Source organism: Glycine max, chromosome 12, assembly GCF_000004515.6.
Source record: "Glycine max cultivar Williams 82 chromosome 12, Glycine_max_v4.0, whole genome shotgun sequence".
NCBI classification, from domain to species: domain Eukaryota; kingdom Viridiplantae; phylum Streptophyta; class Magnoliopsida; order Fabales; family Fabaceae; genus Glycine; species Glycine max.
Window position 1 is genome coordinate 109,272 of NC_038248.2, and position 12,547 is coordinate 121,818.

The 12,547-nt window shown below is 36.0% G+C and overlaps 2 protein-coding genes across 3 annotated transcripts; one reads left to right on the forward strand and one right to left on the reverse strand.

The window, feature by feature from the left end:
- The first annotated feature begins 1,173 nt into the window (after positions 1–1,173).
- LOC100798865 (threonylcarbamoyladenosine tRNA methylthiotransferase) lies at positions 1,174–5,751 on the forward strand. Of its 2 annotated transcripts, XM_003539854.5 has the most exons (11): positions 1,174–1,389; positions 1,474–1,512; positions 1,584–1,675; positions 1,844–2,093; positions 2,214–2,333; positions 2,426–2,501; positions 2,660–2,868; positions 2,946–3,054; positions 3,417–3,509; positions 4,482–4,642; positions 5,130–5,751. In XM_003539854.5, exons 1-11 carry the CDS (start codon positions 1,243–1,245, stop codon positions 5,661–5,663), a joined length of 1,830 nt encoding a protein of 609 aa, XP_003539902.1. In that variant the 5' UTR covers positions 1,174–1,242; the 3' UTR covers positions 5,664–5,751. The 2 variants fall into 2 exon arrangements, with proteins under 2 accessions (XP_003539902.1, XP_025980565.1); XM_026124780.2 differs by having other exon boundaries at positions 1,177–1,512.
- Positions 5,752–5,943: 192 nt separating this feature from the next.
- LOC100778133 (FT-interacting protein 7) lies at positions 5,944–9,801 on the reverse strand. Its single transcript, XM_003539897.4, has one exon. The coding sequence runs from the start codon at positions 9,206–9,208 to the stop codon at positions 6,176–6,178; it is 3,033 nt and encodes a 1,010-aa protein (XP_003539945.1). The 5' UTR covers positions 9,209–9,801; the 3' UTR covers positions 5,944–6,175.
- Between the last annotated feature and the right edge of the window lie 2,746 nt (positions 9,802–12,547).

The window sequence follows — 12,547 nt, forward strand, 5'->3', positions numbered from 1 at the left end:
GCGCCAATGTTTTATTGACGTTTGCTTAACACAGGCAATGGTAGGTAAACGTCAACAAGTGTTTTGCAAAGTGAGGTTTGAGGTGTGTTAACGAGGAAAAATTATAAACCTTGACCTTTCCTGTCTTTGAAGTGGTCGATGATACACCGGAGCAGGAGCTGCTGACTGAGGTTTACTCACTACCATTAACCGGAGCAATTCCCATAGCATAGTACTGCAACAAAAGGGAAGTTAGTTAACAAGAAAAGAGAAACATAAATTATAAAAAAATAAAATCAAAAGATACAAAATGGATGTATGCTTGTTTAAAGTAATACAAATTAATCTAAGCACGCACAAAAGGAGTACTCATAACTTACCGTAAATGCGATTTAAACAAGTTCCACCAATTCCATTTAGTAACTCTTGGTGAATTTCCTTTATTAACTCCTGGTGAATTTCCTCTGTTTTTTTTTTTTTTTTGACAGAGTCCTCTTTATTTTATTATTATGCGTAGTAGTGTTTACTATCAAAATTGTAAAATATTCTTGATACGTATTAATAATTAATAAAATCTAGCCCAAGTTCGAATACATTCGATTTCGTGATAATTTAATGCTGTTGCTAATAATATGATTGTTTAATGAAAGTTCTTTTGAATTAGGATGAATCATTTACAATTTGATTACCTTTTATTTAAGATTATATTGCAATCTTTGTTAATAATAATATTTGAATAATTTTTGTTAGACATTTTTATTCATAATTTTTTTATTAAGATACTATATAACTAGCTGTTCATTCTCATAGTTTAATTAACTTACTTTTTTTTTCTCTCTCCCTCTTTTATTTGTTTTTTTTAAAAAAAACAGAGAAATATACAAAATACTCCCCTACTAATAATAATTAAAAAAACTATCGATTTTAATATACATATTTCTCATTTTTAAATTATCTTTCAATATATAATTGTTTTCATTTCTTTGTGAACCTCCAAAATATATAACTACATTCTTCAACTGTTTTTTCTTTTTTACTTTTAATTTAAAAATACAGTTCCTAATAATAATAATAATAGCATTATTCATAGCATGTAAGGATTAAAATGACTAGAAATATTATGGAAAAAATTAAGATTGGTACAGAAGGAAAGATCCATAAGAAAATAGAAAGAAATAAAAGTGAAAATAGGTTTTGTAGGGCGAGCAGAGCAGTGTTAATATAAAGCGTTTTGTTTGGAGAAGAGGGGCTGAGGGAGAGGGGATGGAGGACATTGAGGATTTGCTGATTGGAAGTGCAACTCCACCGGGCTTTCGTTTGCCATTAGCAGCGGCTGTTGGCGTGGGGACAAAGCGGAATCAACTCTCTTCTTCTTCGCTTTCGCCTTCACCTGCAATCCCTGGCACTCAGGTACCCTTCCCTACCTCATTGCCTCCTCCTTCTTCTTCTTCTTCTTCTTCTTTCTTCTTCTTATTCTTTGTTCCCTCTGCACAGACTATCTTCATAAAGACCTTTGGCTGCTCTCATAACCAGGCAAGTGCTGCCCCCTTCTACATCCTATCCTATCTTAGAATTTATTACGATTTCATCTTTGATTTGAACAGAGTGACAGTGAATATATGGCTGGTCAGCTTTCTGCTTTTGGCTATTCATTGAGCGATGATCCTGACCATGCAGATCTCTGGCTCATCAACACGTCAGTCCCTCTCTTTACTTCATACACATACACTTTAGCTCCTGAGGTTATGTGATTTATGCCTATGGACGCATTAGAGGAATTGGACTTGTCTTTTTTTAGCTAAGCAAACAATTACATTAATGCATAACCATTTATACTTATGAAAACAAAATCTCATTGCTGCAGTTGCACGGTCAAATCCCCAAGTCAATCTGCTATGGATACCATCATATCGAAAGGAAAATCTTCAAATAAACCACTAGTTGTTGCTGGTTGTGTCCCTCAAGGAAGTCGGGATTTGAAAGAGCTCGAAGGAATCAGCATAGTTGGAGTCCAGCAAATCGATCGTGTTGTTGAAATTGTAGAGGAGACTTTAAAAGGTCATGAAGTGCGTCTTTTGACCCGTAAGAAATTGCCAGCACTTGACCTTCCAAAGGTTTGAATTCCAACTTATTTTATTATTCCTATGGATCCCAATTATCATGTATATTTTTTGTTTTCTAAATTAACTTGATTTTGCAAATTATTCTGGGGGTTCATAATTCTTCTGTAACAGGTAAGGAAGAACAAGTTTGTTGAGATTCTTCCTATTAATGTTGGTTGTTTAGGTGCTTGCACTTATTGCAAGACAAAGCATGCTCGGGGTCACCTAGGAAGTTACACAATTGATAGCCTTGTAAGTACTATCACAGTCAGCTATATATGTATGCTGGGGATCACCTATATATTTTCAGTTTGCTTACATATATTAATCCGTAATTAATGAAGGTTGGGCGTGTAAAATCTGTCATATCTGAAGGGGTTAAAGAGATATGGCTTAGCAGTGAAGACACTGGAGCATATGGTAATTTCTAATGTTGGTTGGAGTCCTTCAATATCTTTCACTAATTTAAGATAGTTGCGGACTTGATCTTATGTGTACACCTCAAAGCAGTTCAGGTTGTTCAAAATGATATAAAATTGAGTGTGGGTTTTATTTTCTTGGGTTATGATGTTTTACAGGTCGTGACATTGGTGTCAATCTTCCAACATTATTGAATGCCTTAGTAGCAGAACTACCAGCTGATGCAAGCACAATGTTGCGTATTGGAATGACTAATCCACCATATATACTTGAACACTTGAAGGAGATTGCTGAGATTTTGCGCCATCCATGTGTTTACTCTTTTCTGCATGTACCGGTTCAATCTGGAAGTGATACCATTTTGAGTGTAAGTCATAAAAATTATTGATAAGATTGTATACAATAATATGCTAAATAATATATTAACTAATCTGAATGTATCAGGCAATGAATCGAGAATATACTGTGAGCGAGTTCAGGACTGTTGTAGATACTCTAACTGAGCTTGTGCCAGAGATGCAGATTGCCACTGATATAATATGTGGATTTCCTGGTTAGCGGATGATCTTTGTTATGTGTTCTGTTACATACCGTTTCCTGACATGCATAATTTTGAGCAATAAATGTCTTGTGTAAAATAACTCTTGAAATTATGATTCATTTTGTATGAAAACATGTCGCTGTAATCTAAGCATGAGATTCTTATAAAATTTAATAATAAATGACATGTTAAATTGACATTATAATTGGGGACTTGGGGTGTTATTTATGGACTGGAAATGTGAAACAATATTCAATTAGTCTTTATGTTTATACTCTATGTGATTGAAATGATTTGGAATTCATATAGATAGTCTGGAATGTATCAAACATTGATCTTGATCTTAGTAACACTTATTTCTTGTGCCTTTTCAGGTGAAACTGATGAAGATTTTTTGCAAACTATCAACCTTATTAAAGAGTACAAGTTACCTCAAGTTCATATTTCACAATTTTATCCTCGACCAGGTTTGCGATCTGACAACTTAATATTGAATGCAACAATTAACATCATTTTAAGGATGAAATCAAACTAGGTACCAAGTCTGTAGTACATTGTGAAAGTAAGTTTATGATGTCTTAGATCCACAGGGTGCTGTGTTTGTTTTTCTTATTTATTTTGGAGGGGTGTGGGGGGTAGTTGCTGCCTTACCAGTTGCAACCATGCTTGTAAGGTTCTGTATTTCTGACCGTCCCAAACCCCACACTTGTGACAGCCTTGTAAACTGAAACACAACCCCAAATTGTACTGGAATGTTTCTTTCGATCAAAAAGTGCTCCTAATAATTGTAGTCTTAATATATGCGTTAAGCAGCAATTAGAAGTTCTTGGTTCTTCCATCTTTCATTTTACCCATTTTCTAGGTGTTATTGTATGCTACTAACTCAGTATGAAGGGTCACAATCCTTTTGGATGACTGCTGAGAGGTGCTTGTCTGAGCTATTGTTTTGTCAATAACATCTTTTCTAATTGTTATGAACAAATAAAAAAAAAGACGTATTTTTGTTGATTAATGATAGTTGATACATGATTTGTGATTTGCATATTTCTATTTTTTCTCTCCCCATCTCTCTATCTTAGGTGATTTTGGATAATTGCTTTTCTTGATAATCATCTGAATTTAGTGTACTGTACATTTGCACAGATAAATTGTACTCTCTGTTTACTTAAGTAGCGTATAGCAACTTTAGGCAACATGCTGTGATGTTGGGGTAAAAAAGTAATTTCAATACTGGGGTCGGGTGGGGTGGGATTGGAGCTGTTGGGAAATTTGCATTCGCCTGGTTTAAATTTTGGTGCTTGGAAAATTAGACCATCTAAATTACTACCAAAGGTCTGATAGCATTTATATAAGATGCATATGCCACGGTATTTCTCTATTTTCATTTTAAAATAATTTCCTAACCCCTGACAAATAATAATAATACTACAAAATGATAGGGACACCTGCTGCAAGGATGAAAAAGGTTCCAAGTAATGTGGTTAAGAGAAGAAGCCGTGAACTGACAAATGTCTTTGAATCCTTCACACCATACTCTGGGATGGAAGGCAAAGTGGAAAGAATTTGGATTACTGATATTGCATCTGATGGAGTTCACTTGGTAAGACAGCGTAGTAGATCTTGAATCATGATTTATTTTTGTTGCTTTTAAATGTATTCCATTAAAGTATGTCATTTGTTGCATCCAATTCATTTATGGTTGTGGCTGTGGCTGAAGCCTGAACTCTGATTTCTGGTATCTCAATATTGAATATTTTTATTGCCATGAACCTGCTAAAGTGCCAAAGAAAGAAGTTTAGGGCAAGCGTCATATGAGGTTTTCCTAATCTGTCTGTTTTTTTTCCCATTCCATTTATCAAGAGTAATATTGAATAGCACAATTTTTTGTTTCCAAGCTAAACTGTTCTTTTGATAATCGTCTAGTGTGTTTCAAAATACAAACAATCCTTGAGACTAGTTGGTTTAGTTTGCAAACATGCCTTGCTTCTTTCCATGGACTTAAAAATCTTCAGTTTCTTTTTTTTTTTTTCATCGGCTTTCTTTTTTGAAAGACAGGGATCTAATTATTTTATTTGTCAATGCCGAAGGTTGGTCATACAAAAGGATATATACAAGTTCTTGTACTTGCTCCAGACAATATGCTGGGAACTTCAGCTATGGTTAAGATAACATCCGTGGGAAGGTGGTCAGTTTTTGGGGATGTAATTGAGACAGTGAACCCTGTAAGTGACAATAAAGCTCTAAACAAGCTGGTTCCTAATCAGGATTGCGGTAACTCAGCCAAGACTGGTGGATTTTCAGAAGAGCCAGAATATTGTGCCTGTGGAAATGACATCTGTTGTGGTCAGGGTACTCTCGAAAATAATGATAATTCAAGAGGCAGTGCAGTGCCACAGAACCAAAGCAAAAGAAATTTCATTGGATGGATGCTGAGGAAGCGGGAGCATCTGCACAAAACGGTTGAGAGTGAGCTTGCCTCGGGATCTGTTAAAAAGCAAGAAGGAATCATGAGGAAGTGGGACTTCGTTGATAAGGTTCTTTTGGGTGGAATATCTATCAGCATCTTGACGATTATGGCTCTAGTAGTAGCTGTTATGTTTAGAGTTATTTGGTCCCAATAAAAGGTTTTAGTTTTTCCGAATCAATCTGTCGTTCCAAAATTTTGACTTGTACAAATTGCTCGGATTTTATTAAGTGTTTTCACATGTATCCGCATCTTGCTTTAGGTTTTACGGCAGTTGTATTGATATATGATATGATTCATAGAAAACCCTTTGGGGCATGATTTATGAGAACGAACGAACTAGCTTGTTATAGCTCACCGTGACTGGCCATTTATTTTTTGCGTGGTTAAAAATATTAGGAAGTACAGCACTAGGTAATTTAAATAAAGCTGTTACGAGCACGAAGAATATTTATTTTCATAGCTGAAACTGAAGCTTTGGGATTTACATATATACTTTCATACAATGAAAGTGTGTTTTTGCTAATGAAATTGGAGGGGTACTATGTATGTGCACATATTTGATGTACCCTCTTTAATTTACGTGTTGTAATGGTGAAGGTGTGTTTATTCATACGTTATTAGGTGGTGGATGATGGATAAAAAGAAAAGAGAAACAGAAGCGGGTCATCATATCAGCATATCTGATTTGGAAGGCAATCTCTTGAAGAAATTAACTGGTACCGATGGCATCTTGCTCCTAAACCGAGGATGACGTAGCATATAGAGGCCAACTAGAATTGCAACGACTTGGAAGGGAGTAATGTAAATGAAAACAGCCCAAATGAGTGAGAAGATGATGAAGATGGATGTAGCTCTGGAGTCTCTCCAACCAAGTATGGCTTGAGCTCTTTCTCCTTGAGTAGCCAAATCTCCAACCACAGTCTGCACTCTACCTGCCACACTCCGCAATCTGTCATACCTCATTCTCACAATATCTGAAGGTTTTGTTGTTGGAAAAGTGTCAAATTCCTCGTCCAGTTCATCTGGGTGAGCAGCTTCTGCTTGTGAAAGCCTAGCATCCATGTGGGGTGGATGCCTTGGCCTGAACCGGTAATTCCAAATACCAATTACAAACAAGTAAAGAAAAATGGTGGGCAGTATCAATTCCGGGTAGCAAACCAGTATCAAGAACAAGACGTGAACAAGGCAGGTTGTGATTGGGTTTCTCCAGGTACAGATGTCATCAAACCATTTGCAAATAGCTGTAACTCCTTTGAGGAGTGACATTATGCGTTGAAAGTTGGCTTTGCTTCTCCTTAGACTCCACATGTGGTAGTCAACGTCGAGCATGTACTCAACTGCTTCACGCCTAAGGGGTGGCTCGGCTCTAGATAGGCGAGCTGCCACAATCTGCATGGCCTGGTGGCGGAGCCAATCTATGTGCCTGACGGGTATTGGTTGGACATAATGCATTTTGGGCAGTAAAGGCCTACCATACTGGGCTACCATGTTAACCCATGCGGTGCAAGTGAATCTCACTGCCAAGTGAAGCTCTCCATTCTTCTTCAGGCCATTGGGTTGGAGAACCAGCAGAGGATAAAAATGAGTATACACCCTATCAGTCTCCAGAGTTGACAACCTGATTCTCACCTTTCCAATTCTCTGATCTCTGGCATCACTGCTCCCATTGATGTGGTGGTTGTCAAAAACCCCAACTGTGATGACAGTGCACGGATCATGAACCTCCCAGGTATATTGCTCATTCCATCGAGGGGAGAGAGTATCAAGCAGAGTTCTGGTTCGAACCCATTTGTTGCCATACTTGGCCACACAGTATGCATCAGTAGTCCTCCCTTCCCTGGCCTTCATGGGCAGCAAATTGCGGGCACTCAGGATCCCAAGTTCGAGAATTCCAATGTTTTTCTTCCTCAAATGTTTGGAGGATGGCTGAAGATCACTGCTGAAATGCGTGGACTCATCAAGCACGTGGTAGCCGGCCTCAAGACACACTCGGAGGTGAATCTTGCTTGAGAATTTCTCCTTCTTTTTCTGTGTTTCTTCCTCGCCAACCGCATTGGGCCTGTGTAAATTGAACCAACGAGAATCGGGGAGCTTCTTGCTGGACTCGTGTCTGGGAAGAACACTTCTGACGGATATGATCTCCCTTCCTAAGATTTCAACATTAGGACCAACTTTGTCCTCAACAGTGACAATGATAAAATCCTCAAATGGCTCGGCGGCCACAAACATAAGCTCGTCATTCCAAACAGGGTTGGTGCCTCTAATTTGAGAAGGCCGGGTGAATCTCATCTGATTCCCTAGCTGCACTCTAACAAGGGAGTCAGGGGGCCTTCCTTTTTCGGAAGGAACGAGATCCTGAGCCTCGATTACTTGAACTCTAAGATAGTAAAGCTTGGGGGAGAAGTAGACCTTTGAGCGGGTGTTTGAAAGGTTGGAGTGACTAACGTTGTGAGCATCAGAGTGCCAGGCCTCCGGGAAGGACTCATCCGCTTGAGTTCCCATCCAAACCGCAAGCATGATTTCCCCGTTATTATGAATTTTTTGGCCCTTCTTGTCCTCCAGTCTGTACCATTGAGGAGCCAAGGGGCTGTCAGGGGGTACCCGAAGAGGAACCTCGGTGAGATCAAACATAACTCTCCCCACAAAATCATCCTTGCCAATGTCCTTATCCTTGACGGTGACTTCAAGCAAATTGGACTGCAACCTGTCCTTGGAGAAGGCAAAGATTTGCTTCCAGACAGGGTTCTGGTTCTTGTCCAAGTGCTTGGTCAGGCCCTTGTAGTTACCAAGCTTGACTTCCACATAAGGGTCAAGGCTTCCAGTTATATCCATGACAGGTAGATCCCTAGCCTTGACGACATTCACGTACAAGTAATTCATCTGTTCCACTAAGTCGTAGGTGGTGGATATCTTGTCCCCTCCTCCTCCTCCTCTATAGCGCAAACGAGCCGCCAGTGGTGGACTAGTCTCCACCAACGAATACTCAGGATTTTGCCTAGGGATCTGCTGCATTAACATTACATTGGGTGGCCCAGCTTTTGCAAAATCAACCCTCCTTTGCGTTGTTTCCATTGCCGGCGCCGGGTATGCCTTCGCTGCTGCTGGAATAGAGTGAAAAGTCCTGACTTCCTTCTCTTTCTTTTTCATCTTCTTCTTCTTATTCTTGTCCCCGTCACCAACCACGCTTTCCTCATCTAGCACCATGTTGATGTTGGGGTTTATTTCTTGAAAGGGAGTGCCCTGATACGCCTCCTCAGCAGCAGGAGTGTCTACTTGGGGGTGATGGTGTTCCTCAGCATCAGCATGATCATGCACCGCATAACATCTGAGAGCAATATCTCCCCTGATGTTTGAGAAGAGGCCACGTTTCTCAAGTGGGTAGCGTTCCACACGAGCCTGGGACTCCGATAGAGGGATAGAGGCGCCTGAAAGTCTCACCCTTCCGAGGAAGTTATTGTGGTTCCCATCGTTGTGATTGTATACAACCACTTCAATTGTCTTGTGCGCAAGATCTCTGGGGTTATTGATGTTGAACACAAACTTTTCATTCCAACAAGGATTCAGGTCTTTGTGCTTTGTTTCAGTGCTGTGCTGCTGCTCATCCAACTTTACCTCTACAAAGGGGCTAGCTGACCCTTCCCCATCTTTGGGCATCAGGTCGCTAGCCTCCACAACTTCTACCACCAGTCTGTTCATCATCAACAAATTCAATTCAATTATGATCTAAAGAGTGCAAGTGAAGTGAAGGCACTGGCAGGGCAGGGAGACGAGTAAGCTGTAGCAGTGATGATTGGTGATGAGATATGCTTCTCATTTGGAGTGTGAAGACAGAAACTTTTGTTACAGAGAGAAATGGCATATGCTATTGCTGTTTGGTTTGGTTTGGTGGCCCCTTCCTTCATGTGCCTTTCTACCGGGGAGAGATTCAAGTGGCTACTTCTACGTCTCTTTGCTTAGAGAGAGAATATTAGACGCCCACAACTTACCATCCAAAACAAAAACATGCACACATTTACTTACTTCTTTAATTTTGTTTTTAGATTTATGTGTAACATAATAGTTCTGTTCTGTATATTAATACCACATTTTTGGCCTGTTTTTCTGGCTGAGGTGGTGTTAAATGTTTTCTAGAGTTAAATATTAATGCTGGTGGTGTTGGTTTTGGATTAATAATAACGTGGGGTTGAAGATGGAGATAAAGTTTAGGTGGATGATATTAAAATAATATAGTGGGTCATATGGAAGCTACGAAAACATTCAAGCACTGTTAATGCTTAATAAATAAATAATTTTGAAAGAAAAAGCAGATTTCACTTTTGATAGGATATCTCCCTTTCAAAGGAATTAAGGCGGATCCATTATTCGACTCGGTTGTGTTGGGGATGATGTCCTTAACCTTACCCGCTCACCCCAACCTGTGAATCTTGTCCAAAAGGTCGGCAAAATAATTATTCTGCTTGATGATATCTACATGTTTGTTTTTTTTTAACTCCAACCAGAATTTTGGATTAAAATGAAATTTGTAAAACTATTTAAATCTTTTCCTTTTATAAAACTGAAATTCAAATATGCACGTAATCCGTAAATGTAACATTTGATTGTCTTCTTTTCCTTCAATTTATCAGTTTTCATATGATAATCAATAAAAAAAATATACACAGTGCCTGATTTTTACAAATTTATTATGTATGTATTTGATTGTCTGTTTAATATTTTTACATACATTGTAATAAACCTGAAAGTGAAGGGAAAATTTTAATAGAGTCATGTTCAACATGATTCCAATTTGTACTCAAACTCACTCTAATAAGTCCATATAAAAATCCTGTTTAAATCAGTTTGGCCTGAGGTTACTAAACAGAACCAAAAGCTTCTTTAAATTTGTAATAATAAAAAGCACAAAACCCTTGCCTAATTCATTAAAAATAAAAAAACTCAAGTCACGGAAATTTAATTCAAATAGTTAATCTAGTAAGCAGAACTAAAAGTTTAACTACAATGTTATTATTAAAAAATAAAAGAACTTTATTAAATGTTGAATCAGAATCAACTAAACTTGAGAGGGGGCAGGTTTGCTTTTGTCATACTCATACTGGTCCCAAACCTTTTTATTTCCACTTGGAAACGTGCGTGTCGGTTTCGCATTTACGGTGTCTATCCCTCATTTTATTTATTTCTTTTTTTTGTTTTATATTTTATTTATTCTTTTTTATTAAGATATTCTATTGATATTTTATTTATTCTTTTTTGTCCCTTTTAATTCCTGAAAATAAGGTTTTTACGGCTCATTTCTCTCTATTAAACCTTTTTTTTTTTTAAAGTTCTCTGGTATAACTTTAAAAAATAAGAGAAGTTTTATAAATTAACTAATACAAAAGTTAATTTTAGCTTATAAGTAAACTTTTTTTTATTAGAAGTTTTTTTTGGAGAAACCTACCAAGACAAGCTAATTTAATTATCATGTAAATAATGAAATAAACATGTTATTTCATTATGTTATACTTCAAGTTATCCTATTTTAAATAATTGAATTTTATTTAATCACATTTCTATTAATCCAAACCCAACTTAAGTTAATAGTGATATTTATGGTGTTTTTTTAACGTGTGTACAAGAAACACTAGTGATTAACTGAAGTGACCAGCTTTCTTAATAGCTAAGGTTTATGTCCACGTCCAAGCCAAAGGAGAAGCAGTATACCATAACATTCTTTTGCGTGTCTGTGTGCTTCTCCTTTCTTTCTCTGTTGTTGTTTGTAATTATAAAGTTATATTTATAAGATAAGTCCAAAGGGACATAACTTTTCAAGCAGTCAAATATTGCTCCAATCGCCGACGGAAACGGAACTATCCATTGACAGAGAGAAAGAAATTCACATGTGATCCAGAAGTGTTTTAAGTCCTCCATACCAATAGACATTAGTTTCAGCAAATAATTCTAGTCATTATTGTTTTATTTGCATTTCAAACTGGATATTCTTATTTGTAAAGTATTTGTAGCTTAAATTTTAATATAGGCATTGTAAAAAAAATTAATATATAATTACTGTATAATTATTCCACCATGTATTAAGAATTTATTTTATATAATTATTGTTGTATTTATTTTTTTAATAATGAAACAGTTACATAATCCATTAAAAAAGTAAAAAAAAAAAGAAGCTATATCAATATCATTTGAAAAATCATAAAATTAATTTATTCTAGCATATTCATTGTATAACTGCTATGATGATAAATGTTTATACTTATGTAGTTTTAAAAAAGAGTTAGCAAACCTCACATTATGATGATTACATTATTCAGCTCACACAATTTTTTTTATATATGTAAGAATCGAAGATAAATATTTAAAAATTTATACATGCTTAACTAGTTAATTAAATTAGACATTCTAAATTAAGGGATAATTAACTCTTCATATTCGTTGAAAGTAAACCTAATCTCATTTTCTACTTATATATAATATAAATATATATAAAAAAAAATAACATATACCACCAGCGTATATATACTAATAAAAAAGATATAGCATCAGCCTATTATATAGTTACTAAAATTAGTAACAAATATTTATACTATAATGAGTTTATCTACTTAAAATAATTTTATATTATTATCCAATCATAAATTATTATTAATATTAATTATTATAAAATAATTATTTAAAAATTAATAAACGTATCATAATATTAATAGTCTGTGGTTAGATGCACGATTATATAAAACTATTTTACTACGTCAAATTTTCAAAAACCTTTCTTCTCTAATTTGATTTTATTTAGACAAAATTTATATTAACTAAATATAACTACTGGTACTCTTAAAAAAAAAACTATAATTGCTGGTATATACCTGTGTATATATTTGTTTAGAAAAGGTTTTATACTTTCTAAACTTTTATCACATTTTACTTAGTTCTTAAAAATAATTCTTTCAATTGGATTTTTGAACTTATATTTATTTTTTAATTAGGTCCAACAATAACTCAACAGGAAATTAATTAGAAAATAAATATAAATTTAGAGACTCAATTAAA